The sequence below is a fragment of the Punctularia strigosozonata genome, assembly GCF_000264995.1.
Source record: "Punctularia strigosozonata HHB-11173 SS5 unplaced genomic scaffold PUNSTscaffold_9, whole genome shotgun sequence".
Lineage (NCBI taxonomy): Eukaryota > Fungi > Basidiomycota > Agaricomycetes > Corticiales > Punctulariaceae > Punctularia > Punctularia strigosozonata.
Genome location: NW_006767441.1, coordinates 905571 through 931039, shown reverse-complemented (window position 1 = coordinate 931039; position 25469 = coordinate 905571). Strand labels below are relative to the sequence as shown.

Genomic DNA, 25469 nt, shown 5'->3' with positions numbered 1-25469 from the left:
GAGGCTGCAAGCTTAAGCCACGAGAGGCACGTGCGTCGTGCATGGCAGTTGCGAATGTAGTGTTGGTATCAGTGTCAGTGTCAGTGTCACTGCTGTCCACTCTTGCGCCTCGGACGAGATACTTGCGAATAGTCGCGGTAATATAATTATATAGAGAGTACAAGGGCAGTGGCAGCTTGGAGTAGCAGCGGAACGTATACTATGCAAATGAATGGGGCGAACCATGCTCCTAGAACTTCCCAATGCCAAACCGCCCGCCGGACTTGATTGGGTACGAATATCAACCATCCCAAGCCTAGACTCACGAGCAGTACCGTCTGGATAACTTTGGAGAAAATTGTGTTACTTTTTGTTGGGCGGGTATAGACCAGCGGGAGACCGAGCGACATAGCTAATGCGGCGGCGAGGGAAAAGTTAAGGAGGCATGTCACCGATATAATGGTGGAGGCGAAGCACAGATTGAAGGAGCTGAGGACAGTAGGCAGCGCTGGGTCGTGCGCGCGGGCCGTGCCCATGGCAAGTGATACAGATGTGACCAATAATGCTAACGTCAAAAACAACGATTGACCGCCCAACTGCTCATACCAAGGTCAAGTTAGCATAGATCATTGCAGGTGGTACTACAGACTCACCTGTGGGTGCTCCATGTAGCTCGTGGTGTTTACACAGTAAAACAAAGCAAGGCCTGCTGCGTGTGTGCATGCCATGATCAATAATGCCTTGGGTACAGGTCTTGATTTCGCGCCGAGCTGAGGAGCGTCCACCCAGCGACGCAAACCAGCAAACATGATCGCTACGCTGATGATGATGACGGCTGGTAGATAGCTGCCTATTTTGAGGAACGTCCCTGGACCCGTTAATATATAGAAGAAAAATGAAGCGTGCAGTCTCTCTAGCAGGTTATTGGTCGTTCGCAAGGTGGATTCTATGATTCTGATGACGATTCGATCAGCAGACGTCAATATTATACCTGCAGCACTCACCGGCCTATCGCGTGAAAGCCGTGAGGGCCCGTGGCTGGTACGGCGAACACAGTGATCGCGTCAATACGGAATCTGCACCGAGTTCAGAGGCGGACGGGCAAAACAGTGTGCATACTCACTGATGCATGAGCCCGTGAACACCGCTTGCCTGTCCTCGGGCTTGATAGCTCACATGCCGAGCAATGTTTTTTGCCCTGTACGCAAACTCTTGAACTTCCGCATTTTCCCGCAGAAATGCTGGAAGCCAGGCGGGAACAGTGTTTGCCCCATGGTCTGATCCAGGCTGGTCGCGGGCATCTATCTGGTCGTATAATACGACCGGGACACCACCGGTATGCCGAGAAATGAGCTGGAATGAGTTGAAGAGGTCTTGGTTGGGAAGTCTTCCATTCAAACCCTCTTCACAAGGTATCAATGTGTGGATCTGCGCAAACGATAGTAAAGTTGCATACCGAAGAACACGCCGAGGTGTGAGAATGAATGTCCTGGGTAATCAATATTTAGAGCCGTCCAGATGACTCCGGGAGACGCAGCAAGAGGTTCAGCAATGAGATCTGGACGGTGCGTCAGCAGGGCGGGTGAAAGGGGTGAATGATTGGCTGACTCGACTGAACCGAGTTGTGGTACGCGCTTAGCCACGCGTGCATGCCGTCCATGTACCCGTCGCTGACAACGTACACAATATCCTTCGCCCACATGGAGTATTCTGCAACAAGGGCCATGAGAAATAATCAAGACCTGAGTTAAAGGCGCGTACTCTTCAAGAATCCCGCGAGAGCTAGGACCGTGGCGACACCACGAAGATTCAAAGTGCCGTCGCCGTCGCCCATTGTACTTAACCAAGTCGCCGATATGAGCATCACCTCAGTTCCAGATGCACGAGGAGAAGGTGACACGGCGTAAGCGTTGGCACCGCGCGGGTTCTACCGGCCGAAATTAGTGGCATGTACAGGATAACAATACCAGCATGTACCTCAAAATTAGTCGTGAAGGAGTATGTTTGGGTATCTGCCTGCAGGCCCAGCTTCATGAACTCCTGCTTCAGGTATTCGGCGCGCCTGTCACTGGGTGAGGGGACCGTCCCGAGAACAGAGGAAATCATCTCACTCCTCACTTGTGCGGTTTTGGTCGCGCAGCGCTTCCAGTTGTGACAGGTACTGGTCCGCTCTATGAACGTCTGCCCAGTTCCAATGGGTGTTGACCTGGGCGCTCTGGTCAGAGCAGAGGCGCATACTTGGCACGGACTACGCACCTGGCCGGGCTGCAACGCGTTCTCATCGATGTAAGTACCTCGACCAAGCCTTGGCGAGGGAAGAATCAGAAGCCACGAGTAGCCTGCGATCAACAAGAGGAAACTGGCAATCTCGATCAAGTTGTGTACAGCAATGACGGGAGATAAACTCACATGAGAATATGCAGGTTCTGCGAAAGCCTAGCAACAAGCGCCTTTTGCCGTCGTAGTCGAGAGACATGTCGGTCCATGCTGGTTCACCAGTTGTCGCAATTTGAACAGAGACAGGACCAGTAATGAAGCTGAAGAGGGACACTGTCAACAGTGTCAAGCGGTCCACCGCTCGTCACCGTGTCCCGTATAGAGGTTGACGCCACAACGCGTCGCGTCCGAAACATCTCTTCCATCGCGTTACTGGAGTATATCTACGAAATGGCCCCTAAACGAAAGCGACACAATCCCTCTGAGAATCAAGGTCTTCAAGCTGGCGAGAGACTCAAGCGGAACGCAAAAGCCGGACATGAATACCATGCCTGGAGCTGGGTGGGCACCGAGGTCACGGAAGCCGCGGACATCACCCAAGAACATGTTATGGCCGCTTGCTCTCTCTCCCCGCAGAGAGGGACCAGGTTCTGTCCAAACAAGTATGCCCGACCGCTGAAGCGCGATAACAGCCTTGAGGACAATGACAACAAGGATTCTCCTTCAGCACAAGGAGTGGAGGTCGACGATGTTGTTGTCGTATGCGATGAGGAGCAATCCGAATGCGTGACCAAGCAGAAAAACTGCAGGCACAATCCTTTCTGTTTGAACTATCTGGGACAGGAGAAGTGGGAGAACGAAGGTCGGGAGCTAGCTTCAGTCAGGAATGTCAAGCTGAGCAGCTCGGGCTGCATGTAGCCACAGCCAGGAAGTTGTATATGAAGAACTGTCGCCTTGGAGAAGATCCTAGGCTCCAGTGCCGGAGTGGATCATTACCTGTGGGCTTAAGGGTATGCTGCTCACTCTCTTCGCCAAAGAACATATTCATATTTCTAGATAGAATCTTGGGGCTACGTGCTACGTCAATGCATACCTCCAGGCGAGTCTTTCCGTGGACAATCAAGGTATTGCGAACTGATGTCCTTCAAGGTTTGGTTCCAGGACCCAGCATTCCGACGAGCGGTATTCCTCAGCCGACCCACGTGTAGCAAGGTCAACTTGGAGGTAGGATTTTACACCCATGCACATTGACAATCATGATTCACCAGCTTCTTGACTTCGTTGTCAGGGCTCCCCACTCTTTCAACTCCAAGTGACATTTGCTGCTCTACAAGAAAGCAAACTCGCCGTCTTCGACCCTGTGAAGCTGGTGAAGGTCCTCGGATTGGACGAAGAAGAGCAGCAGGACTCTCAAGAGTGCAGCACCTTCTATCAACATCGCTCGCTGGCTTACCTGCATCCATAGATTCGCGAAGTTGTTCCTGACACACTTGGAACAGGAGTTCAACCAACAACAGGGAATACCGATAATACGCTCCCTGATTGCGGATCAGGTTCTTCCAAACATCCAACATGCATTCACAAAAGCGCCTGAGACCTTTCAGTTTCAAGGGAACCAGATAGACTCCATAACCTGTGAAGCTTGCCAACATCGCTCTGAACAGGGCTCCGCCTTCCTCGAGTTGCCAATCGTTCTAGAGGTGGGATTCGTGTGTTGTTGATACTGAATTGTTCACTCATCATGCACTTCCTACAAGCCTGATTCAAAGTTGGAGGATCGAATCGCAATTCTCCTCGCCTCAGAAGTCATGACAGACGACAACAGGTAGGATAGGCCGATAACATGCTGAACTATTGGCTAAGAGACGCGCCTCCAGATATGCATGTCCTCAGTGCGGTATACCTCAAAAAGCTGTCCGTCGTAGCGAATTAAGCAAGCTGCCACCGGTTCTTCATTTCTCGATCATGCGCTTCGTCTACGACGCGGAGACTGGGAGGAAGAAAAGCAAACATCGCATATCTTTCCCGATGACTTTGGATATGAGCCCTTTCATCACTGCGGGAGCAAACTCGGATAGTAACCCTCCCGAAGGTGATGCTCAGGATCTATATGAATTGCGAGGCGTTCTGCTTCATAGAGGAACCAGCGTTCATCGAGGCCATTATGTGGCACAAGTATATCAATACTCGTGAGTACAAGAGCTCTGGGTTATTCTTATGCGTCCGAATTTGGCCCCTAAACAGTGACCGGAGTTGGTACGAATTTAACGACGAGGTTGTCTCGAGATTGGATACAGCGAGCCTCGATCAGGGCTCGGGACAGGAAAGCCTGGCGTGTGCGGACGATCGCATCGACGTGGAACAGGAGGCGCAGTCAGTTATCGTACAAGAGATCCGCAACCATAGTGTCTTATGTCCTTGTAGCGCTCCGAAACGAGGCAAGCAACGCGGGAAGAAACCGAAGAAGAATACAGCCAAAGATGACGGCTCAGAGTAAGTTAGGGTGCGACTTCCGCATCCCGACATTTGTACAGACCAAACCTAACAGAGATCCGTCATCTCGCAAAGCCACCAAGTTTAAGGGATTAAGGCAAGGATGCGTGATCAGCCACCAGCTGCAAAACTGATCATTTCTCAGTAGTTTCCTGTCCTCTAGGGATGCTTACATGCTCGTATATGCACGGAGGTCTATGGAACCCCTAGGCTCCACCGATGAACGGGAGCATGGTAACGTTGACCTATCTTCGGTTGGTTCACCACCGGAAGATGCCCTATCTATCGTGCGACTCGCAAATGAGAAGCATCGGGTAGCATGCGCAGAATTCATTGCACGGTAAGCAGCAGAGAACCATACTTGCTCACAGATCCCCCTTACCGTGCACAAAGCGAAATCGAGGCGGCTCGTCGCTTCTCAGACCTACGCAGACAGGTCATGGAGATCTACGCACGCTGGCAGGTTCTGGATGCCAATCAGGTAGGTCAAGATAAAGACCTCAAGAATAGACGTGCTAACGTTTTCCAGCGATACGTCATCACGAGTCAGAACGCACTGAAGCAATGGTTACTGGGGCCATTAGGTATGCCTTCCAGTAGCGTAGCGTCTGCAGCTAAGAATGGCTTAACGGATGTGAGCATCGGCACCGACCCTGTTTCAGTTCACGAGCTCATCATCGAATTGCTGCAACCCGACCAGAAACTGGATCCAATCTCTGTGACGGAGCTGATATGTCCCCATAATCAAGTCGAACCTAAGAAGTCTGTACTATTCAAGTGCATCACCGAGGTGCTTACATACCCAGTGATATGTCATTCCACACATGACGTGTCTTTGCAGGGCGCATACGACAGTATTCTCAGCATGGATGGCGGCTTTAAACCTCGATTAGTGCCCAAGGACATCTGCCGCCAGTGTGTAATTGCAGAGTTCGATGGTACGCGTCGCCTCGTCATTTTGTGTATTGTATATTAATACCCCCCCAGAACGCATGTATAGCATTGATCACAGAGAGGTTTGCAATTGCAGTTTGAGAAGCAACCTGTTGGCTAACGTCAGCTTCGCGTATAGGCCGTGACCCGGCTACACGCAGCCCCAAGCATGGTCAATGACCAAGGCTATTGGATATCCAAGTCGTGGCTGAGAGGTAAGAAGGAGTGTCCTTTGTACCTTGTTTAAGAAGGCGATCCTCACGCAGAATGATTTGAGACTGGAAGCTAGACACGCCCAAAATGCATGAAGCTGGCGAAAGCGACCCAGCGCCTGATGAAGGCGCTTTTCGCGAAGATGTTCTCTGCGAGCATGGTGGTCTCTCATCAGATTCGAAGCTTCGCCAGCTGATTTCCGAAGAAGTATGAATATCGCATCTGTTGCCGTTCTGTTTGCTCATAGCGTCCAGCAATATCAAGTACTCAAGGGATTGTTCCCCCGATGGAACCCCTTCTCTTCATACGAGGAGCCTTGCATTCTGTGTCAATCGAATCTAGATTCAAGGAGCACAGACAGGCGTGCAACACGACGTCAAGCAGAAGAAGAGAAGGTTCGTCATGGCTTACCTGCATGTACCGATCACGATCAGAACATTGTTTTCCAGAACAAGCTATGCCATACCTACAATCACGCACTCAATGGAGACGCTGCGCTGCTGGAAGATGTCCCACTGGCCATTGTACCCGCTTCGTTCGTTCGCCAATGGAGGCAGTGGCTTGGTCGCCCGGACCGACCTCGACCGTGGTCGCTAGACAACTCGTCGTTCTTGTGCAAGCACGGATTGCTGGCTATAGATCCCAATAATCCCCGCGATCTGGATCCTAGCAAAGTTTCGGTAATCAAACGGAGCGACTGGGACATGTTCCATGACTTGTGAGTGCTAACCGAACGGTACCTTTGCGGATCTTCAATCGCCTTGTAGGTATGGTGCTACACCGCTCATTGAGATCGAAAATCAGCAGGTGGGCGATGCGTACCGAGTCGTACACAAAATTCCTGTTTGTGAAAGATGCATAGAATCACGGTGAGCGATTACAGTGGCCCTCTATTCCGGGCGCATAAGCTGAGTTTATCATCGCCAGACGCTTGAATTGGGTGCAGATAGAAATGACGATTCGGCTCGCATCGTCGCATGGGGTTCAAAAAAACCTTGCTCCGACTCAATCAGCCCCGATTCTACAAACAGCAGGACCCAGAAAGTCCAAGCGTTTGAGGGACCGTGACGGCGGCGTCCGAACTACGCAGGTGAAAGTAACGAAAGACACGACAGTCAAGCATCTTCGAATGAGTGTACGAGAGCGTTCATTCTGACGTCCGTCCTTTATTGAGCGATGCAATCCAGATTCAGGACCAACTAGGCATTCCCACTATCGCCCAACGACTTTACCTTCGTGGTCAGGAACTGAAGGATAATACCAAGACAGCAGCTGAGCTCGAGATCTCCACCGACGACGTGCTGGAACTGCAGGAAATCAGCGAAGATTTTGATGCCCTTGATTCAGACATCGAACACGAGTTCTCTAGCAACAAGAGGTCAAGAACCGAAGGTTTCGTCGGTACCAAGCTAGTCGGTCGCTCGTCACCAGATGCTCCAAAGGAGAAATCGAGTGCCCGAGAGATGGGCAATGTTCCAACGGCAAGCGAAATTCAACCAGCCAGCACAGATGAAGACTTGCACGAATGTCCCATCTGTGAGAAGTTGATGGCGGTTTACATTTCTCCAGGCGATCTCGTATGCTTGGAATGTAATCATTCCAAGGCCTAATCCATATATAGTTAACCTCATCTGTTAATACATTATGTCAGGGGAAGTGGGGGTGCAAAGAGATCTAGCGTGGAAAAGGACCGGCTCCGTCGACAAAGTGATATGATACAGTGTTGTTTGCAAGCCGACAGTCGAGACGACGTGTAAACCTGGCGCAAGACCTGTTTCATCAGAATGAAGCCGCGGGTGGGAACACCGGAGGTGGTATGCTGGTGGATGGGATGAGGTGAGGAGCAGCAGGAGCCATCGGTCGATCCAGGACCGGAGCCGTAGCCAAGGGGACGCGACCTTGCTGTTGCTGGAGGAGGGAACTGGCGGTCATGAGAACGTCAACTTCGCTTGAAAGTGGTCCGGTTAGCTCCACGGCTTGCGCGACCGCTGTCTGGGTGGCCATCGAGACGTCGTTGACCGTGACTTGCGCTGGCTCCGATTGGGCAGGTATCATACCGGCTGATATCTGATTAGCGACCGCCTCCGCTCGGTCAGCAGCAACCTGCATAGCCGCTTGGAAGACGACATGTTGGGCGGCGGCGGCGAGTACGGTGGATTGTTGCTGGGGCCCGTCCATGCGACCAGACATCTCGTTGTCCACAGCTTGCGCGGTGACGGTTAAAACGTGCTGCTGTTTCGCCAGCGCATGAAGCTCTGGACCAGGTTCCACGAACGACGACGCGATAACCTGAGACTGCGCTTCCTGTGCCACTCGTTGCGCCGCGGAGGCAAGGACCTGCATCACTTGAGTCTCCCGTTTCGGCGCTGCTAACGCAGGCGGAGGCACAGCAGGCTCCGCCCGGAGCAGTGGTCTAGTCAGGGTATGTCTCATCAGCTGGGATATGAATGTTGCAGCAAGCGGACACTGACCGTAAAGGTCCGGAGATGGCGTTTGCTTCGCTTGCTATGCGTCGAGGGTCGCCGTCTGCCGTCTGTGATAGTGAGGGCCGCCGCATAGCCGGGAAAGCGTCCACGTTCGACATCGGGGCAATGTTCACGTGCACGGTCTGCGACAGCGTCTCCTCCTGCCCGTCCTGTACAAACTGTGGTCTATTGTCAGATAACGGATACAGGTTACAAGGATCCGGATGTTTACTCGAGCCTCGACGGTGACATCGCAGCTTTCGGCGTCAGGCGGTGGTATACCACTGAGCACGTCGTCTTCCCATGATAGCCAAGAAGGTAGAGAAGGCGAGCTGTAGATCACAGGGAGATTCAATCTTGAATTTTGCGGATCCCATATGCGCGGATGCCAACTCCAGCGAAGGCCCACGTATGCCACGGAGGGAGGATTGCCAGCCAAACGTCGATGGAAAGGTCGGAAGGTCCAACCACCATCGGCAGTCTTTTTCGCGTCGATGCTCCAGATATGGTTGCCCTTTGACTTGGTCTTCTTCCCTTCCTCGTTGAAACGCGATATGTACGACTGATTCCAGAGATAATTTCGGATCTGCTTGAGGGTCGGTTCTATGCGCCGCATTCGAAATCATCACGCAAGAACTGACCTTCTTCATTGGTATAATCTCTTCGGGGTATCCTTGACGGGCAAGCTAGAAGATGACGTGAGCACAACGTAACGACCATATTCCTCGGTCAAACCTCTTCCAGGAAAGCATTGGTGAAGGCCGCGATGCGGAATTTAAACGGCCTGAAATCGGGCGATTCGTCCAATCGCTGCATCTTCTTGGCCATGAGTGTCTGATGCTGTGAGAAATACCATTATAGCGTTCCTCTGTAAGCTTTCATCGATTTGAAACTTACTATAGGCTCTCCCTTTGAGTCGGTGGCGTCGACTGGGGTCCAGTCCGATCAGCGAGACACGTAATGGCAGCGAGAGAGAATACGCACGGTCCGAGCAGATCCGAGTTAAGAACTCGAAGAAGATACGGTCCACTTCCGCACGGTACTCTTGCGGTACTTCGTTCCCATGAGCGCCAGGAACGTTCTCCACCGAGGCTCTAGACTGCAACCCGTGACTGGTCGACGGCCGACTAGTTTGGCCCGCCCGAGGCCGTGACCTGCTCATGCTGCGATCCCTGGATGGCGATTTGGACTGATGATGGGACATGGATGGCGATGCCTCGCTGTCCGAATCCGAGTCGTCCGTCTCGGCGGAGGAAAATCGGCTACGGGCCGCTAAGCCGGAGCGCCCTGAACTCGTTGACGGCCTTGGGCGCTCTGGACGGGAGTTACCGGTCATGGTGGCGTCGGGAAGGCCAAACGCAAAGGGACTCGGAGCCGGGCCGGTAACCGACATGGATCGCGTCTGACGATTAAGATGTGGTCTTGAAGTATCGCCGACGAGAGGTCCCAAAGGCGACTGGAGAGGTATTGGCGGATGGCCAAAAGAACCAGGGGATGTGAAAGAAAGAGGGGCAGGCGCTCCAGCGATGCCATAATGTTCGTGCGATCCGTTCAACGAGCTTCCGGAAAGCGTATGCCTGTGTTGTAGTACATGTGGGCGATCTGGCCACCCGGCAGCCGGATGCATTGATGGTAGTGGATGTGAAGAGAAGTGAAGCGATGCAGGAGAAGCAGGCGGGAATTCTGCTCCTGGAAGAGCACTCGACTGGGCAGAGACCAGCCTCTGCGACAAGTCAACTAGGTTGATGCCGTTCGCATTAGCGGACGATGAAGGCGCAAATGAGGGAACAGGTACGGTATTATCCGCATGAAGGGTGGGGGAAAATTGGAACGAAGATGGTTGCTTGTAATCTGATGCTTGCGCTGAGGGAGGCGGTGAAGGGATTGTGACTTGCTGAGGCTCTAGTTTCATGGCCTTCACCACTCGATCGCCGTCGACGGCACGAGAAGAAGCACAGCGTTTGCGAGATTCCGAGGTGTCCGGACTTCCGTGCGCGCTCATTGAGTCCGACGGAGTCAGGCCAGAGAAGCCAGAGGCACCATTGCCATACTGCACGTGGCCCTGCTGGAGTTTGTTCGGGGACACGGTGGTCGTAGTGGTAGCGCTTGCATCCAATCCTGGTGGCGTCCGCATGCCTGCCGAAGAGGTCGTGGCCACGGGCGTGTGCCCATCGTCTAGTCGAGTGGCTTCAATGAGCTGCGATACGAGAGCGATCCGGGCCTTCAGTTCAGCAATGCGCGCCTGCGCCAGGTTGCCTCGTCCATCTGCGCACGCTTTCTGGGCCGATTGCGCGACGTGTTCGATGCTGTCAGAGTATATGCGCGTCAGCGATGCTTTTAAACCATAGATGTGAGCACAGACTTCTTCAGAATACCGCCCACGGCGAGGAGATGTGGGTCTTGGTCCATAGCAGTGTCCGCAGATCCAACCTGTGACCCAGGTGACGGGATGTATGCGCTTGATCCTGGTGTTGAGGTAGGAGGACCGCTTGAAATGGAAGAGAACGCGAGCTCGGACCCAGAGCTGTTCAAAGGTATGGGAGAGGAGGACGCGTCCGAACGGGCTGCCCGTGGTACTCCTGTGCCATCGAGCGCTGATGACAAAGACGATGTGTTCGCGGTGAAACTCGACGCGAGATCCTGCATGTGGCCCGGAGAATGGGCTACGTGAGGAGGAGAGGTGGAAGGAGGGGTGTTGAGGCTGTTCGCCGGGGACGAGTGCTGGGTGCGGAAACCGAGGTCCGGCTGGAACTCGTGCTGCTGCGGGAGAGCAGGTGGTTTTGAGGTTGCGAGGATGTCCATCGGGGTGATGTTGAGCGGTGTGGCTGCGGTGGGTGGTGAGAAGTGCATGGGGAGGAGGCCCTGGGCCGATTCGTGGGGGAACAGAGAGGTCATCTGCGGCGCGATGGACGTCGGTGGGTTCGCAGAGAGCGCGAGATCGGGTTGGGCGAGGATCCCGCTGGGGCCGGTCGGAGGAGGCGGGGGGTCGGTGGCCGGGGCGAAGGCTTTGTCGTCGTGGGGCGAGCCGGGCTGGTGTGTAGCTGGTGAGCCAGCCATGAGTTGTGCCGGGAAGGAGTCGATGTCCCAGGCGGACGCTTGGCTGCCAGGCGAGGCTAATTACGAAAAAAATGCGGGCAGTCAAAGCAGCAGCTGAGCCGTGGACGTCGCCCGGCCGTCTCAAATCTCGCGCTCGCGGTGAATCTTCTAAGCGAGGATGTACCGTACAGCCCCGATACGTACTGCCTGAAAATCGGCTTCGGTCAGTGGCAGGAGTGATACGCGCGCCTGCGCCTGACGACAAGCGGGGCGGACGGGGAAGGACAGGCGAAGAACGGGACAAAGCGCTGCACGCTGCTCGCGAAGATAGAGGAGGAAGAACGCCGGCGCGCGGTCGCAGATTCGCTGAGAATTGCTGCTGCTCGTCACCGGGCTCCGACTCGTCCACGCCCAAGCCACGCAATCCGATGTCATCTTCTCACAACAACCTAATTTCCACACACAAAGCGCTCTCCGCGGGAGCGACATATGTAAGAACCCAGCGATATCAAAAGCCTCCGGACGATACAGCATTCTATCCGGGACTGCGCCGGACGTCACCCGGAATGCAAACTTGGAAAAAAGAACCGCGTCGCTTTAATCTGATTGATCCGTGATGAACAAACTGGTCGCTATCTGCGATGACGAACGTCGAGCAGCTGCCGCCGACCAAAGCACAGGTCAACTGCGGGCATCAATCTTGGTCCCATCCCATATGATGGGCAGCTGCTGCCACCCAGTTGTATACGTACGCAGCGGACATTGCCGCTCCAAGCATAAATTGATGTGGTTCTGGTCTGATCACCGCCCCGTGGGACACGCTACCGAATAGCTTCCTCGATACGTATCACATTGCTATCGGGCTTGTCAACGTTTATCCGGCATGAAAGCAGCAGCATGCAAGACATACCATGGCTAAATTGAACGCTGCGAGACAGCAGCCAGATTGTGATCAGTGTCTTCGCCTGCCTGGCGACCGTGACCTGTCTCTATCGCGGCGTCGATCACTGTGCGAAGGAACGTGCCATCAGACAAAACATCAGACCACGATCGACAGCGCACGAATGGCGTAAGTCGCGGGGAAGACGTATGGTATGGTGAAATTGAAACAAGAAACCGAGCTATGGCGTGAAGAGCAGGAAACTCACTCGTATCCGCGCGATGATGAATGCCTGTCTCTGTCATAACCTCTATCACGATAATCGTCTCGAGCACCGGAGGCTCGGTAGTCGCCACCGCTGGGCCGTGGGCCACCCGGAGCCGGTGCAGAGGCAGCAGGGGGCGCTGTCTTGCGGTTTTCACGATCTTCCTTGAACTTCGCAAGCATGTTACGAAGCTCGTGGTAACCCAAGTGCATCTAAGGTAACACATGAGAACGAGTCCCGAGACGATTTTGGCATGGTGCGCACTTTGCCACCAAAGTGGTCTGCAAGACGCCGATCGGAATCCAGGACCGACAGGTATGCACCGCACACTTCACACACGCGCAGCTTCTGGTGACCAGATGCGCCGGACGTGTCTGTCAGCTGTTGCAACTCCCGCTATAAACAGTGGTAAGTTCACTGCTGCGTTCGCGATCCAGTACGAAGCACAACCTCCTTGTCTGCCTTCTCCGATTTCAAAGCTTCGATTGCGGCCATTTCCCTCATCGACTCGTCCACCTTGCCTTGCTCACCTGATACGGCACGTTAGTCAACCAGACTAGTTGGGTGGAGATAGAGCCTTACCAAGCGTTTCAATCTTCTCCGTACCGCCTTGGATAGCCAGCTCAATTTCGGCAATTTCCCTCATCTGCATCAACAAGGGGATACTGCTCGTCAGTGCCAATGGTACCATATGTTCGCGTGGGGTACAAACCAGGTTTGTCGTCTTGGCGTTCTCTTCAGGCGTCTTCTCCAATCGCCTGTGCGCCGCCCGAATGCGGCGGTCGCATTCGTCTACGAACGAGAATATGTTCGACTCATACTCCATCTGGAAACGTTGGAAGATGGGGTCGCTAGGATTGGCCTCCCTCGCAGCGAGGAACTCCGTCTTCAGCCGCTCCGTGTGGGATTTTGGGCACGCGCCAAGGTCCATTTTCTACATGCCAGTGTGAACATTCCCTCTCTGAGCATCTGGCTGAGAACGTACGGTATTTGTGAAGAGGGTATGCGGACATGTTCCGCAGAGGAAGTTCCTGCAGACTTTCTCGTCCGACCAATGCAGATTGGCGTTGGCAACGCCCATCGCCTCTGGGCCCATCATTTGCTGCGATACAGTCGATGAGCAGCGCACGCAAGGCCGTAGAAGCGTATAGCGCACCTCCAGCAGCTTACGCTGCATCTCCGCAAGTCTGCCCATGGTGCTTGTAAAAACTGTGACAAGATGAAGAAGTGCTGTAGTGGACGAAGCTAAGTACGCCGCGCAATCCCGCTGCGGCTCTCGGTGCCAAAAGGAAGTGTCATCACGTGCGCGGACGTTCATTGAACGCGTCCCGCGCGAACTCGTTTTTCGTGTGCATCGAACGCGACTGCTACCTCTTCTACGGACGATGGTCCGCGGACTTGCTCGTGTCTCGGAGGCATATACCACACTGGGTCTACAGGATGTACATCGGTGTTTTAGATATCCTTAGTTCACCACATTGGCTGACGCATATATGTGCTATATATAGGGCGCCAACCTAGAACAGGTTAAGTCTGCATACAAGCAGGTACATGCGCGTTCGCGCGGCCATCCAATTCACGTTTTAGCGATATGAATTAACATATATTCAACTTACATAGCTTGCATTGAGGACGCATCCCGATAAAAATGTGGGCAACCCGGATGCCACCGAACAATTTCAGCGACTATCCGAGGCGTACAATGCCCTCGTACGACACCTGGACCTATCTCGACGTCCGGATTCCTACATGCCCGAATATGTCCCATTTCCGCATGGCGCAGGCTTCGCAGCATCGTTCTGCGATGACTTCGATGGCTATGAATTTGATGAAGACTTTTACTCTGACGAGTATGAGTCAGAGGATGCTGATGATGAGGACTTTTTCATGTCAGTGGTTGTATATTCTTGGAACCCGAGGTACTGATTAACGTCAAGGTTCCTGTTCGAAGAACTCATGCAGGGCCGAGCGAGCCGTTTCGCACACGCCGGTGAGTTTCCATCGGCTTACACCCTTATTGATTCAAACTCCATATCTGTAGATTTTCGACGCTCCCGACAGGAACCAGAAACTCACGAAGAATTCCAAGCGAGATTGCGCAAAACGCGAGAGGAACAGGCAGCCGCCGCAAAACGTAGAGCGCAAGAGAATGAAGCCCGCAAGGAGCGGGAGAGGGTTGAGCGCGAGCAGGGTGCGCCTTTGCACGTGTTTTTGTCGTTTCAGGCGTTCCTCATTGTGCGACCAGAACGGAAGAGAGCAGAGGAACGTAAGAAAGCCAAAGCTACGAAGAAGAAGAAGGATGCAGCGGAAGTAAAAAAGCTCAACGAGGCATCCATCCTCGCTCAACGACAACACACGCAATCGATTCGATCAGCGATCTTCGCAGCGGCTCGACAAGGCGATGCCGCGAAGGTCAAGAAAGGCATATGGGAGGACAACGTCGACGCATCGGGTGGCGAAGTTAAACCCGGTTGCGGAGCCTTTGTCGATCATCCACCCCAGGATCCGCGGGAGACATTGCTGCATATAGCCGCGCAACGCGGGGATCTGGAACTCGTTCAATGGCTCGATTCTCACAGTATGTGATATTCATCGAGTCAATGCATTCCTGAAAGCTCTCCATAGATGCCGAGGTGGAGGAACGAAATTCCAGGGGTCTTTCGGCTTTCGACGTCGCTATGCGGTCTGGAAACATCATGGTCATGAGATACTTCCTCGACAATTACGATCCTGCCGACTCCGACTCCCAAAGTTTATATGCTCCTGCCGAAGGCGTATCAGCCATCCGTCTCGCACTTGAATCTGGCAATCCTGATGTGATTGCCCTGGCGCTTGAGAGCAAGCTTTCGCCTCAGCATCAGACTAGAGACGCGTGGTCCTGGGCTGTATCTCTAGAGGGCAAACAGTCGTTGCTGGGGTCCGGCTCCTCCAACGCCGAGGCGCGATATGAGCAAATCTTAGATTTACTCATGTCCTACTGCCACTTTACCCCGCCACTCACCCCGGATTCTGCGGCATGGGGACAGTCGGAGCAGCGAACCTCGCCACCCCCTCGGCCGAAGCACAAACAATATGCTAGCGCGAAGTCACAGCTATCGCACCAAGGACGCCAAGCTTCTGGTTCACCACCTCAAGTGAAGATTCCACAACAACAACCAACTCCTCCAACTCAATCTCCCGTCGATTCCCCGACAAGCAGTTACGCCCATCACAATGGACGGGCCCGCGGTCGAGGTCAGTGGCGTGGCCGCGGCCGAGGTCGGGGTCGAGGTCGAGGCGGATTCCGAGGCGAATTCCAAAACAGTACTTCCTGAGTCATAGCATACAATGACATTCTGGCCATTGTAACATGATTCCTGTCATTGCATTCTGATATCCTGGTCGTCGAATTCGCTATCGTACAACTCCATCGCATAATCATCGTCGCCTAGTAGCATATTTTCAGTTTCTTGCATCCGTTCGTGGCACTGTCGAAACTGGCTTACTGGTCCGTCCGTAGCGATGCTGAGCAACATTAATATTACGAGTCCGTGAGGAGATACGCAAAACATATGGGACGGCATGCGGGCGGGAATCAGCAGAAACGGTCGCTAACACAACAGTCAGTAGGATTGCCAATTCCATGAGATGCGACCTCGCCTCTTCAGCTTTGCGCGGCGGTCAAGTAAAGCCTCTGCAAGTCTGCCTTCTTTCTTAGCCTTTTTAAGCTGAGGATTACATGAGTAAACAGTAGCCTGAGCGCCAGTTCTGATATGATGGATCAAGACGTACCTCGGCCTTGTCCTTACCAGAGGTTACCACCTTCCCGGCACCCCAGGACTGGTATATCCGGCTGAACGCATCCGCTCAGTTAGGCGCACGAAATGTAGATGGAGCTGACACGCACTTCGTAGTCGCCTCATCGATAGAGGGCTCCATCGAGTGTCCTTCCATCTTCTTTTTCTTCTGTTCCTCCGTAGCCTCCTTCTTATACTTGTTCTGTATTTTCACCCAGAAGCGCTCCCGAAACCCGACCTCCTCGCTGTCACCTCGTAATTGCAGCTGCCCGCCAGCAACTTCGTCGACGCTGAGGTACTTCTCATATACGTTCATGAACGCCACCATGCCATCAGGAAGCAGCACAGGCGTCCACTCCTCCTGCGGTCCTCGCGCATCTGAATCGGCATTGACGATGCCGTGTTTGTCGCAGGAAAGAAACTTTCCCTCGCCCGTTCCAGTCCGCAGGTTGATAGTGGGTGAGCCTGCTACCCGGGTGGTCACCCATACTTGAGATACCTCTGACGGTATACGCTCTAGCAGCTTGGGTCCGCCCCCGGCGTCATCCTCGGTCTTGGCGTCTTTGTCGAGGGCGTTGAGTATAATCCTCGCGCGCGTAGCATCGTATGTGATGCATACAGGTGACGGATCAGAGGGTTGGAAGATGAACGTTGGCCCGCGTATTTCGTTCGGATCCTCTGGCATTACCCAGGTGTCAGGATCCCTGTCGTCGTCATTCACCTCGCGCCGCCTTCGACTATTGCTCCCATCATCGTCTTCATCGTCGCGTTTTCGCTTCTTTTTGCCCTTATCTCCCTTGAACTTGAGCTTAGTAGACCGGACCTTGTCAGTGGACATGGTGATTGCGGCGTCACCACCGGGCGAGCGGAGAGAGGGGTACACAGCCACCGTGGTCCCGCGTGAGAAGCACGGTTCGCCAAGTCCAGCGTAAAGCCCTTCCCCTTGCTCGACGGCCCTCAAGATGAAGTTCAACCCCGGTTAGTCTGAGTGCTGCTCGTCTGGTCGTATGCGGAGCCTTCCCGTGCACTCTTGCGGAAAACACGGTGTCGAAATGTGGTCTCACTGTGATGGATGGCTCGTCGAATCCTTGGATGTGCTTGCTGGACTTACGAACCGACTGCTGACTCTTGGCTGGCATATGCTCATTCAGACACCTCCTCGTCCCGGCGCAAGAGCCACAAGGCGCACTTCGGTGCGCCCTCGTCCGTGCGCCGCAAGATCATGTCGGCTCCCTTGTCCAAGGAGCTCCGCGGCAAGCACAACGTATGTCAGCGCGAAAGGACGTTTTTGAACATCGCAATTGACGCTGCATTAGACCCGATCAATCCCCATTCGCAAGGACGATGAGGTTCGGATAGTTCGGGGAAAGTACAAAGGCCGTGAGGGCAAGGTCACTCAGGTGTACCGCAAAAAGTGGGTCATCTACGTCGACCGCGTCCAGAGGGACAAGTCGAACGGCGCTACCGCTTCGATCGGCATCCACCCGTCGAAGGTCGTCGTCACCACCCTCAAGCTCGACAAGGACAGGCGAGCAATTCTTGACCGCAAGGATCGCAAGAAGAACGCAGGCGGTGATGTCGAGATGACCGACGTGAGTTTTTATCCTATCTTTGTCGGTCAAGCCTTATTGAGTGATGCCAATAGTAAGCATCGTTCTTTTCATCTGGTTCTTCGCATCTGCACGCAAAATACATCCATGTATGTATGCACCCCTACCGACCATGAGGATATGTTCCATGATATCGCGTCCGCGTCTCAGCTCTGCTTGATGAATTGTTTCTCATATGATATCGAATGAGTCGTAGAATGCGTGAAAGAGAGCGACGATTTCGTGCATCGACCAGGATCGCGTTAGAAGATGACATCTTCGTCCTTCGCGTTGAGCAAGTCTGACGGCGCATCTTCCCCAAGTTTGAGCTGTTCGATGCTCCCTGGGTCGATGTTGCCCCGTCCTCCATCCTCCTCGCCCTCGAGTGCCTTCCTCGCTGCCTCTGCCTCGGCGTCACGCTTCTTTTTCCCCTGCACTTTCTTCAACCTACATGTATCGTGAGTGAAAGTGCCTCGTAATAGTCGGAATGCATGATATACCGGAAGAACTCCTCGCGATCCATTTCGTCCAATTCGCTCATGATGTACTTGATCGTGTTGTCTAATTTTGGTATGACGACGTGCTCGATTGCGTTCACTCGTCGGTTCGTAGCGCGAATAACCTCGTCAAGGATGGTGAATGCTGTTTGGAGCGATGCTAATTCGACGAGAGTTTCAACCGCTTTCGCGTACACCTCCTTCGCTTTAAGAACCTTCTGACCACCTCTGCCAAGACCAGTCAAGTTGAAGTCTACATTCATATCAGCATGAAACGGGATGGGGCCACAAATCGTGGGACGGACCTGAACCGGGCACCCTATCCACGTCAAAGGCGGGCAGGATAACACCGGAAACATTATCCTGTCTTGCCTTCACCTTGAATGTCGCTGATTTTGCTTGCTCCTGGACGAGGTATGATATATCTCCGGTTGCATAGGTGACTTCCGCCATCGAGAATGATGCTAGTTGCATCACCCTGCCCATCTTCCGTTTCGCCTTCAAGAACAGAAACGTATGTCAGCTCATGCGGAGAATACAACGTTGTAACTTGATGGGGGGATATCCTATATGAACATTGATTGAGAGGAACAAACCTCGTCGACCTTCTTCAGGATTGCCCTGAATCGTGTTGTGAGCGCGTCTCGCTTCTTCGCCAAGAGAGAATGACCGGTCTGCGCGCCCTTCAGCCGGAGCTTCGTGTTCGTCAACGCCATCCGCGTTGGGAATATGTTTTCTCTTGGGCCAGTCCCTGACATCGTTGCAAGAGTACGTGTATCTCGGCGTTCTGCAACAGATAACAAAGGCAGAGAGCCGGTAGCGACAGTGTAAGTAACAGGCGAACACAGCCGGAACCACCAGCCGCGTGATGTCAGATCTAACTGCGATCCTTCTTCTACTCCCTTCGTCTCGACATGTCCTCATTGCAGTCCACCCAGGCTGAACTTGAGGAAGGCGCGGGACTCGCCGCCGAAGGAGCGGAGAACGAGATTTCGTCAGGCTCCGAGGCCGAGGAAGTCCACGACAATGCTACCAATCAACCATCCACATCGTCGTCGTCGAAAAAGAAGAAAAAGAAGAGATCCAAGGCGGCAAAAGCGCTCCAGGCGTTGCGGCCCGGGTCTAACATCCCTCAGTCCGTTGTAGAAGAGGTGCTCGAGAAAGTACGCGCTGAGCAAGGAGAAAGTGCGGATGTAAACGAGGAGACCGTGCGCCAAGCGTTAGATCAAATGAAGATTATGGACGTGCTGAAAGGGAAGGCTGGTATCGGGGGCAAGAATAGGAAAGATGCGGGCGATCATAAAGTACGTAGTCGGCTTCTGTTGCGAAAAGCCTCAACTCATAGTTCCCCAGTTCTGGGGCACACAACCGGTTCCCCAACTCGGTGGGGTCAGAGTTACTGTCCATGATGTATGTCATTGACCCCACACTATGATCGTGCAGGCGAGGAGCCTCCGCTTGCTGATGGATACATCGAACCCCCGAAACCCCGCGAGGAAGTGAGGCAAGAACCGTACCCATTGCCCAAAGACTTCACGTGGTCCCTTATGGATATCAGCGATTCTGTGCAGGTAAGAACTCTGCTACTATCGACTCTGATCTGGTCTAAGGTGGGTTGCAGTTGAACGAATTGCATGAACTACTTTCTGGCCACTACGTCGAGGATCCCAACGCGGCGTTCCGGTTTCTCTATAGCCCTGAGTTTCTGCGATGGTGAGTTCTGTACCTCCGTACGCCTGCGATCTACCTGAAATACCGCAGGGCACTCATGCCGCCTGGATATCACAAGGAGTGGCATATCGGCGTACGTGTAGCGTCCAACAAGAAGCTCGTTGCATTCATCTCGGGGGTTCCTGTAACGATGCGCGTTCGAGACAAGTATGCCAGATATCTGTCCACGTCGGCCTGTGCTGACAAGCGTAAACCAACAGCCTGATACACGCAAGCGAAATTAACTATCTATGCGTTCATAAGAAACTTCGTTCAAAGCGACTGGCGCCTGTATTGATCAAGGAAGTGACCCGCCAATGTAACCTGAAGGGCATCTTCCAAGCTGTGTACACTGCTGGCGTCCTTCTACCCACTCCAGTGACGACTTGCAGGTATTTACCACGTCATCCCAACAGTAACGTCCACTGAATAATGGGCCAGATACTTTCACCGATCGCTCAATGTACCGAAGCTTGTCGACGTGAAGTTCATGGGCGTACCGCGGAATATGACGCTCGCGCGGATGATCAGGTTGAACAAGTTACCAACCTCGCCGCACTTAGCAGGGCATGGTTTACGTGAAATGGAGGAAGCCGACGTTCCTGAAGTGGCCGAACTATACGCCAGGTATATGAAACGGTTCGATTTGTCGGTGTTGATGACGCTTGACGACATTCGTCACCATCTCCTGAGCGGGAAGGGAACTGGACACAAAGCGGAGCCGTTCGCAGGCAGGAGGGCGGATCAGGTCACCTGGACGTATGTGGTCGAGGTATGTAGTCAAACCCAGTTGCGACATACGCACTGAACCGAGTGCGTGTTAGAACCCGGAGACGCACAAAATCACGGATTTCTTCTCGTTCTACTTTCTTCCATCGACGATTATCGACAACCCGAAGCATAACCTACTCGAAGTGGCGTATCTGTTCTATTACGCAACTGATGTTGCCTTCCTACCAGACGGGGACTCGGGTGGTCGGCTCAAAAAGCGCTTGAACGAGTTGGTTGGTGATGCGCTGATCATCGCCGACCAAGCCAAGTTCGACGTCTTCAACGCACTAACACTTATGGATAATGTGGATTTCTTATCAGAGCAAAAGGTTCGTATGCATTCACTTTCCGCTAGGCATCAATGCTGAACCTCTGCAGTTCGGCCAAGGCGATGGCCTACTCAATTACTATCTGTACAACTGGAGAACCTCGCCGTTGGCGGGAGTCAATGCGCTCGGAGATAAGAAAATTGGAAGCGGGGTCGGTTTGGTCATGTTGTGATTACCTCTGGAGTACTCAAGGAATAGGATTACACATGAATGCAATCGCACGATGGGGCAACAATGTGAGCTGAGTAATACGCGAGGGACCGCAGCTTTGACTTGCTCCAGGGGGCTAAGCACTCCTCCGGTTATGAGGCTTCCTGGATACCAAAAGCACATAAGCTCTGTTCCTTCGGGGAACTTGCTTTGGTGTGATCCATCTTAGGGCAAACAACAATGGCTTTTGACCGGCTCCAATTTGCCGGTGTTGACGTGATACCTTGAATCGTAGATAAGTGGTTGTCGGGTGTGAACCTGATACAGGTCGATGGACATGTAGCTGCAATTCTCCAGCCACCATCAACTTCAAGAGGATCATCTGTAACTCCTGTGTCATGAAATTGAGTGTTGAATGATCAGCTAGTACTGTGAATGAATAACAGCACACCTCTTGTGTGATATTGGCAGGTTTTTCACCTGCACCAAAGACTGTGCATGCCTTGTCTCTCACAGTCTCAGTGTATGCCCACTGCGAACACTTATCCTTGAATGCATGTAACTTGTCCAATGCTAGATATGGACCATATTCACTGCGGGGTTCATCCTTCAGCAGGAGGTGAGCTAGAGTCGTGTTCCGCTGACATGAGATTGGCAAATGATCATATATGAATTGGATACATACACCATTGCTTGAGGCTAAGGCCATTAGGGATATGACTGTTATCCTCTATTTCTGTCATGGCTTGGATAATTTGCCATGCCAACAACGAGATATCGTGAGGACATGCACTGGACAACCGCCTGCAGCATGTGTCACATTGACCACATTGGAAATCTTCACCAACTTCATGTGCAAACCATTGAACCCCTGATCTTGTACCCTGGAAGTAGCTGAAATCATAGATCAGATTAGGTGTTATATCAAGAGAATTGCACACCTTCCCAGCTGTTTCACTCTGCAAAACCTGTGTTCAATTGCATACTCAACCATGGCACAAACTAAGGGAGTTACAAAACCTATTGAGCCCAAGTAGCAACACCATTGATAGAACATGGGAACATACAAGATTTGTGATTTTCTTCAGATGCTTCATGGAGTAGGAAAGCTACGGTTGGAACATCTTCTGGTGCAAAGTATAAGATACACCTTGCCGGCTTTCCATCCCCTGTGACAGTTTCATAAGTCAGAGGTCCTCTGATCTCTCATGATAGTTGTACTGACTGCCAGCTCTGCCACTCTCTTGGTAATATGCCTCCAGCGATCTCTGTGATATCATTCTGGTGCTTAGACATGCAAAACCCTGTGGTGAGTGCACTTACTGGAATCTGTGAGATAATAAATATCAGTGAAACTAAGATAAGAACTAGCATACACACTTTCCAATGAATCACATATTGGACTGAGTGGAATATATTGTCAACCAACAAAGACAGTTTATCCAAGGTGTTCCACATACCTTCAAGGTTGTTGGTCCCTAATGCAATTGCTAGGCAAGTCAACATATGACCAGATAGCAAAACATATAAAATGAGTATTTACCAGTTGTTGCCACAAGCAATTTGAGTTTTCCCTCAGACCACATTTCATGTCGGATATTCTTTACCTGTCCTGGTAGATTTGCATAATAGGTTCTTGGCGCTACAGCACCATGGGTGATATCCTCAAGAGCTTCCACAACCTGATTGGTCTCCTTGTTCTATATTTTAGTAAAAGTGATTCTCGGAGTGACTAACATCTGAACTGACTTCAGTGGTTGAACAGAAAATGATACCAGTGGCATCTGAGAGTTCCCCAGTGATGAGCCTGGCCATGTGTTCTAGTGATGCACGTTCTTTAGACTTGCATGGGTTCTGGGGATCTGCAGTCTTAGGATATACAGCATACTGCAGGTTTGGGCGGTAAAGTGGTGCTGAAAAATGAACAAAGGATTCTAGGCCAATCATCTAAGCATCTACACCTTGTCAATTTGAGTGATCACACCTGCGTCTAGTGGTATGCCTAAAAGCTTGACTACTTTGACCAGAGAACTTGGTAGTATAGTGGCGGATGTCAATGATTTGGGTATACCCTGAAATAGGTTAAATGTCTCTGCATTGTGGTATGCAGGCCTTCCAATAAGGTACAGTATCAGCATGATGTTGTTACAGCATGCACAAAAGTCCTGCCTTTGTGTTGCATAGTCGAGCATGCAATGGGCTTCATCAAAATGAATCCTAGCTGTCACAGCAGTTGAGTATCGTAGGAAACATGAATGCATGGTGAATACCCCTCACCAATGAGCTGCTCATTGATGAGCTTTTTTACGATGTCCCTGAACGATGGCGACTCGAATCGCTCGGGCTACTCTGCATCAGTTAACATATAATATACATATGTGCATCAATGAAATACTTACACAAATATACAGCATCTTGATGATGCATCCGTTGTAATCAACCTGCGAGAGTTTGGCAATGATTTGGTGATACTGCACATTGTCGGTCAGTCCGTTGGCGATCGCCTCCACCTGATTCTTTACTGTGATCAATTCTTGTGAGCTGCGCGTAATCCTGTTTGCTGGAAGACACTAACGATTCAGGTCATGCAAATGCATAAGCTGATCCTTGATCAAAGCAATATGAGGGAGGACGATTAACGTCATGCCTCGTGATAAGAGCGCCGGGATCTGGTACACGATAGATTTTCCTGCCCCTGTATACCATCAACAGGAATATTGAACAAATAACCGGATCTTCACGCACCTGTTGCAAACTGGCAGACAACATTTTGTCCAGCCAACATCGCCTGTATCACCCTTCATCAATGGATCGTCGGCCTTTGTTATCATATGATCCGATCCAGATAGCTCACTGCTCCTGCTCATCGCGAAGCCCCGGTAGGTGGAATATTTGCCTTGCCACCGCCTCGATACGACTAGCCCATGAGCGCGAGCTTGGGGGGCTTGTCATGGTGCCAGTGTGCGGTATGAGCGATCGTGCGACGCGCGACACCTTGCGTTAGTTTTCTCTCTCACAATCACCGATGTCGCGACCTGAGCTACAAGCGCCACCGGAAATTGCAAGTCGACGGCACTCCATATTATAAAAAGACTGACCGTGTCGTCCGATTGCAGTATTACGGAGACGATGAGGCCAAGAAATATACAGCGAAGTTTGTGATTTTGGGTTGAAGCGCGTCTCGGCAGCTTGGATAACCGTTCATGCACAGTACCCGCATCCAACAAATTCAAGCCCAGATGACGTACCGAGCTTTGGAACTTCTCAACCTTCCGCTGGACGAACCTGCGTTTCTCTTGGACATTGGCTGTGGTTCTGGACTTTCAGGCGAGATCCTTGATGAAGAGGGTTACATATGGACGGGCGTGGACATATCACCTAGCATGCTAGGTAGGTCAAGACCTTGTGGCCGAGGCTCATCGAGCTGATTGATTTTATTACCCCATTCACTTGGAGAGGTCGCTTTGGAACGAGAGGTTGAGGGTGATCTTTTTCTGCAAGACATAGGCCAAGGCTTTGGTTTCCGACCAGGGAGTTTTGACGGCGCGATCAGGTGCGTGACGTATAATGAATGCAGTCAAGGTGCTCATAATCTATGCTTGCAGCATTTCAGTCATACAATGGTTATTGAACGCCGAGACGTCACACCCCACATCGTCGCCACCCCATCGACTTACCCGGTTCTTCACCACCCTATACTCCGCTTTGCGAAATCCGTCCCGCGCTGTTCTCCAGTTCTACCCCACTTCGGACGATCAGATACAACTGATTACTTCCATCGCTCAAAAAGCCGGGTTCGGTGGTGGAATCGTCGTCGATTACCCAAACTCGAAGAAGGCTAAGAAAGTTTTCCTCGTGTTATACGTTGGGAGTGGTAGCCGTCAGAGCCAACTACCCAAAGGCCTGGAAGGCGAAGAGGCGGAGGATGAACAGTCACAAGCGATGTTTGAAAGAAGACGTGCACGAGAGCAAAGAAGGGACAGGTCCGGAAAACGGAAATCGGTCAAAGATAAAGACTGGATTCTCAAGAAGAAGGAGGTGAAGTGTCATGGCGCATTTGGGGAATATCGTTCTTACTTTTGATCCAGCTATATCGCAGGCGAGGGAAGGAGTCGGTACCTCACGATTCCAAGTATACTGGTCGAAAACGGAAAGCGATTTTCTGA

The 25469-nt window shown here is 52.3% G+C and overlaps 11 protein-coding genes across 11 annotated transcripts; 5 read left to right on the top strand and 6 right to left on the bottom strand.

The window, feature by feature from the left end:
- Positions 1-146: 146 nt before the first annotated feature.
- PUNSTDRAFT_121427 (Gaa1-domain-containing protein) lies at positions 147-2566 on the bottom strand (the record flags this gene model as incomplete). The annotated part of the gene is made up of 11 exons (XM_007385493.1): positions 2389-2566; positions 2236-2338; positions 2091-2185; positions 1957-2041; positions 1741-1906; positions 1588-1689; positions 1436-1537; positions 1103-1382; positions 984-1055; positions 633-933; positions 147-575 (listed from the first exon to the last, which is right to left on the bottom strand). The coding sequence occupies exons 1-11, from the start codon at positions 2463-2465 to the stop codon at positions 147-149; spliced, it is 1812 nt and encodes a 603-aa protein (XP_007385555.1). The 5' UTR covers positions 2466-2566.
- Positions 2567-2646: 80 nt separating this feature from the next.
- On the top strand, positions 2647-7445 carry PUNSTDRAFT_45713 (cysteine proteinase; the record flags this gene model as incomplete). Its single annotated transcript, XM_007385492.1, has 20 exons — positions 2647-3058; positions 3115-3206; positions 3253-3420; positions 3485-3612; positions 3662-3905; positions 3954-4021; positions 4074-4385; positions 4441-4569; positions 4621-4689; positions 4853-5029; positions 5083-5170; positions 5219-5479; positions 5531-5627; positions 5677-5705; positions 5762-5837; positions 6178-6230; positions 6285-6553; positions 6603-6704; positions 6763-6970; positions 7023-7445. The coding sequence occupies 20 exons, from the start codon at positions 2647-2649 to the stop codon at positions 7443-7445; spliced, it is 3405 nt and encodes a 1134-aa protein (XP_007385554.1).
- Positions 7446-7614: 169 nt separating this feature from the next.
- Positions 7615-9693, bottom strand: PUNSTDRAFT_114728 (uncharacterized protein; the record flags this gene model as incomplete). The annotated part of the gene is made up of 7 exons (XM_007385491.1): positions 7615-8248; positions 8307-8479; positions 8533-8886; positions 8942-8986; positions 9036-9140; positions 9198-9229; positions 9285-9693. 7 exons carry the CDS (start codon positions 9691-9693, stop codon positions 7615-7617), a joined length of 1752 nt encoding a protein of 583 aa, XP_007385553.1.
- Positions 9694-12480: 2787 nt separating this feature from the next.
- Positions 12481-13676, bottom strand: PUNSTDRAFT_135946 (small nuclear ribonucleoprotein; the record flags this gene model as incomplete). The annotated part of the gene is made up of 7 exons (XM_007385490.1): positions 12481-12693; positions 12746-12877; positions 12929-13011; positions 13064-13127; positions 13194-13415; positions 13467-13583; positions 13638-13676. 7 exons carry the CDS (start codon positions 13674-13676, stop codon positions 12481-12483), a joined length of 870 nt encoding a protein of 289 aa, XP_007385552.1.
- Positions 13677-13866: 190 nt separating this feature from the next.
- On the top strand, positions 13867-15802 carry PUNSTDRAFT_135945 (DnaJ-domain-containing protein; the record flags this gene model as incomplete). The annotated part of the gene is made up of 8 exons (XM_007385489.1): positions 13867-13923; positions 13990-14028; positions 14102-14370; positions 14419-14471; positions 14523-14672; positions 14727-15059; positions 15107-15566; positions 15622-15802. The coding sequence occupies 8 exons, from the start codon at positions 13867-13869 to the stop codon at positions 15800-15802; spliced, it is 1542 nt and encodes a 513-aa protein (XP_007385551.1).
- Positions 15803-16055: 253 nt separating this feature from the next.
- PUNSTDRAFT_114726 (uncharacterized protein) lies at positions 16056-17095 on the bottom strand (the record flags this gene model as incomplete). The annotated part of the gene is made up of 4 exons (XM_007385488.1): positions 16056-16071; positions 16121-16188; positions 16253-16313; positions 16368-17095. The coding sequence occupies 4 exons, from the start codon at positions 17093-17095 to the stop codon at positions 16056-16058; spliced, it is 873 nt and encodes a 290-aa protein (XP_007385550.1).
- Positions 17096-17219: 124 nt separating this feature from the next.
- On the top strand, positions 17220-18072 carry PUNSTDRAFT_135943 (ribosomal protein L24; the record flags this gene model as incomplete). Its single annotated transcript, XM_007385487.1, has 4 exons — positions 17220-17235; positions 17409-17521; positions 17574-17849; positions 18064-18072. 4 exons carry the CDS (start codon positions 17220-17222, stop codon positions 18070-18072), a joined length of 414 nt encoding a protein of 137 aa, XP_007385549.1.
- Positions 18073-18109: 37 nt separating this feature from the next.
- On the bottom strand, positions 18110-19101 carry PUNSTDRAFT_114725 (vacuolar ATP synthase subunit D; the record flags this gene model as incomplete). Its single annotated transcript, XM_007385486.1, has 4 exons — positions 18110-18293; positions 18347-18596; positions 18649-18841; positions 18940-19101. 4 exons carry the CDS (start codon positions 19099-19101, stop codon positions 18110-18112), a joined length of 789 nt encoding a protein of 262 aa, XP_007385548.1.
- Positions 19102-19257: 156 nt separating this feature from the next.
- Positions 19258-21325, top strand: PUNSTDRAFT_45709 (N-myristoyl transferase; the record flags this gene model as incomplete). Its single annotated transcript, XM_007385485.1, has 9 exons — positions 19258-19647; positions 19697-19757; positions 19787-19914; positions 19965-20056; positions 20105-20221; positions 20275-20445; positions 20495-20825; positions 20878-21153; positions 21203-21325. The coding sequence occupies 9 exons, from the start codon at positions 19258-19260 to the stop codon at positions 21323-21325; spliced, it is 1689 nt and encodes a 562-aa protein (XP_007385547.1).
- Positions 21326-21726: 401 nt separating this feature from the next.
- PUNSTDRAFT_127035 (P-loop containing nucleoside triphosphate hydrolase protein) lies at positions 21727-24255 on the bottom strand (the record flags this gene model as incomplete). Its single annotated transcript, XM_007385484.1, has 17 exons — positions 21727-21732; positions 21755-21927; positions 21989-22197; positions 22245-22323; positions 22371-22472; positions 22529-22571; positions 22627-22632; positions 22684-22706; positions 22764-22793; positions 22847-23003; positions 23053-23216; positions 23288-23524; positions 23581-23647; positions 23703-23824; positions 23879-23998; positions 24049-24101; positions 24158-24255. 17 exons carry the CDS (start codon positions 24253-24255, stop codon positions 21727-21729), a joined length of 1689 nt encoding a protein of 562 aa, XP_007385546.1.
- A 164-nt stretch (positions 24256-24419) lies between these two features.
- On the top strand, positions 24420-25469 carry PUNSTDRAFT_70545 (S-adenosyl-L-methionine-dependent methyltransferase; the record flags this gene model as incomplete). The annotated part of the gene is made up of 5 exons (XM_007385483.1): positions 24420-24457; positions 24515-24693; positions 24760-24856; positions 24909-25341; positions 25392-25469. Coding segments are annotated over 5 exons (825 nt in total), but the record flags the coding sequence as incomplete, so codon positions are not given.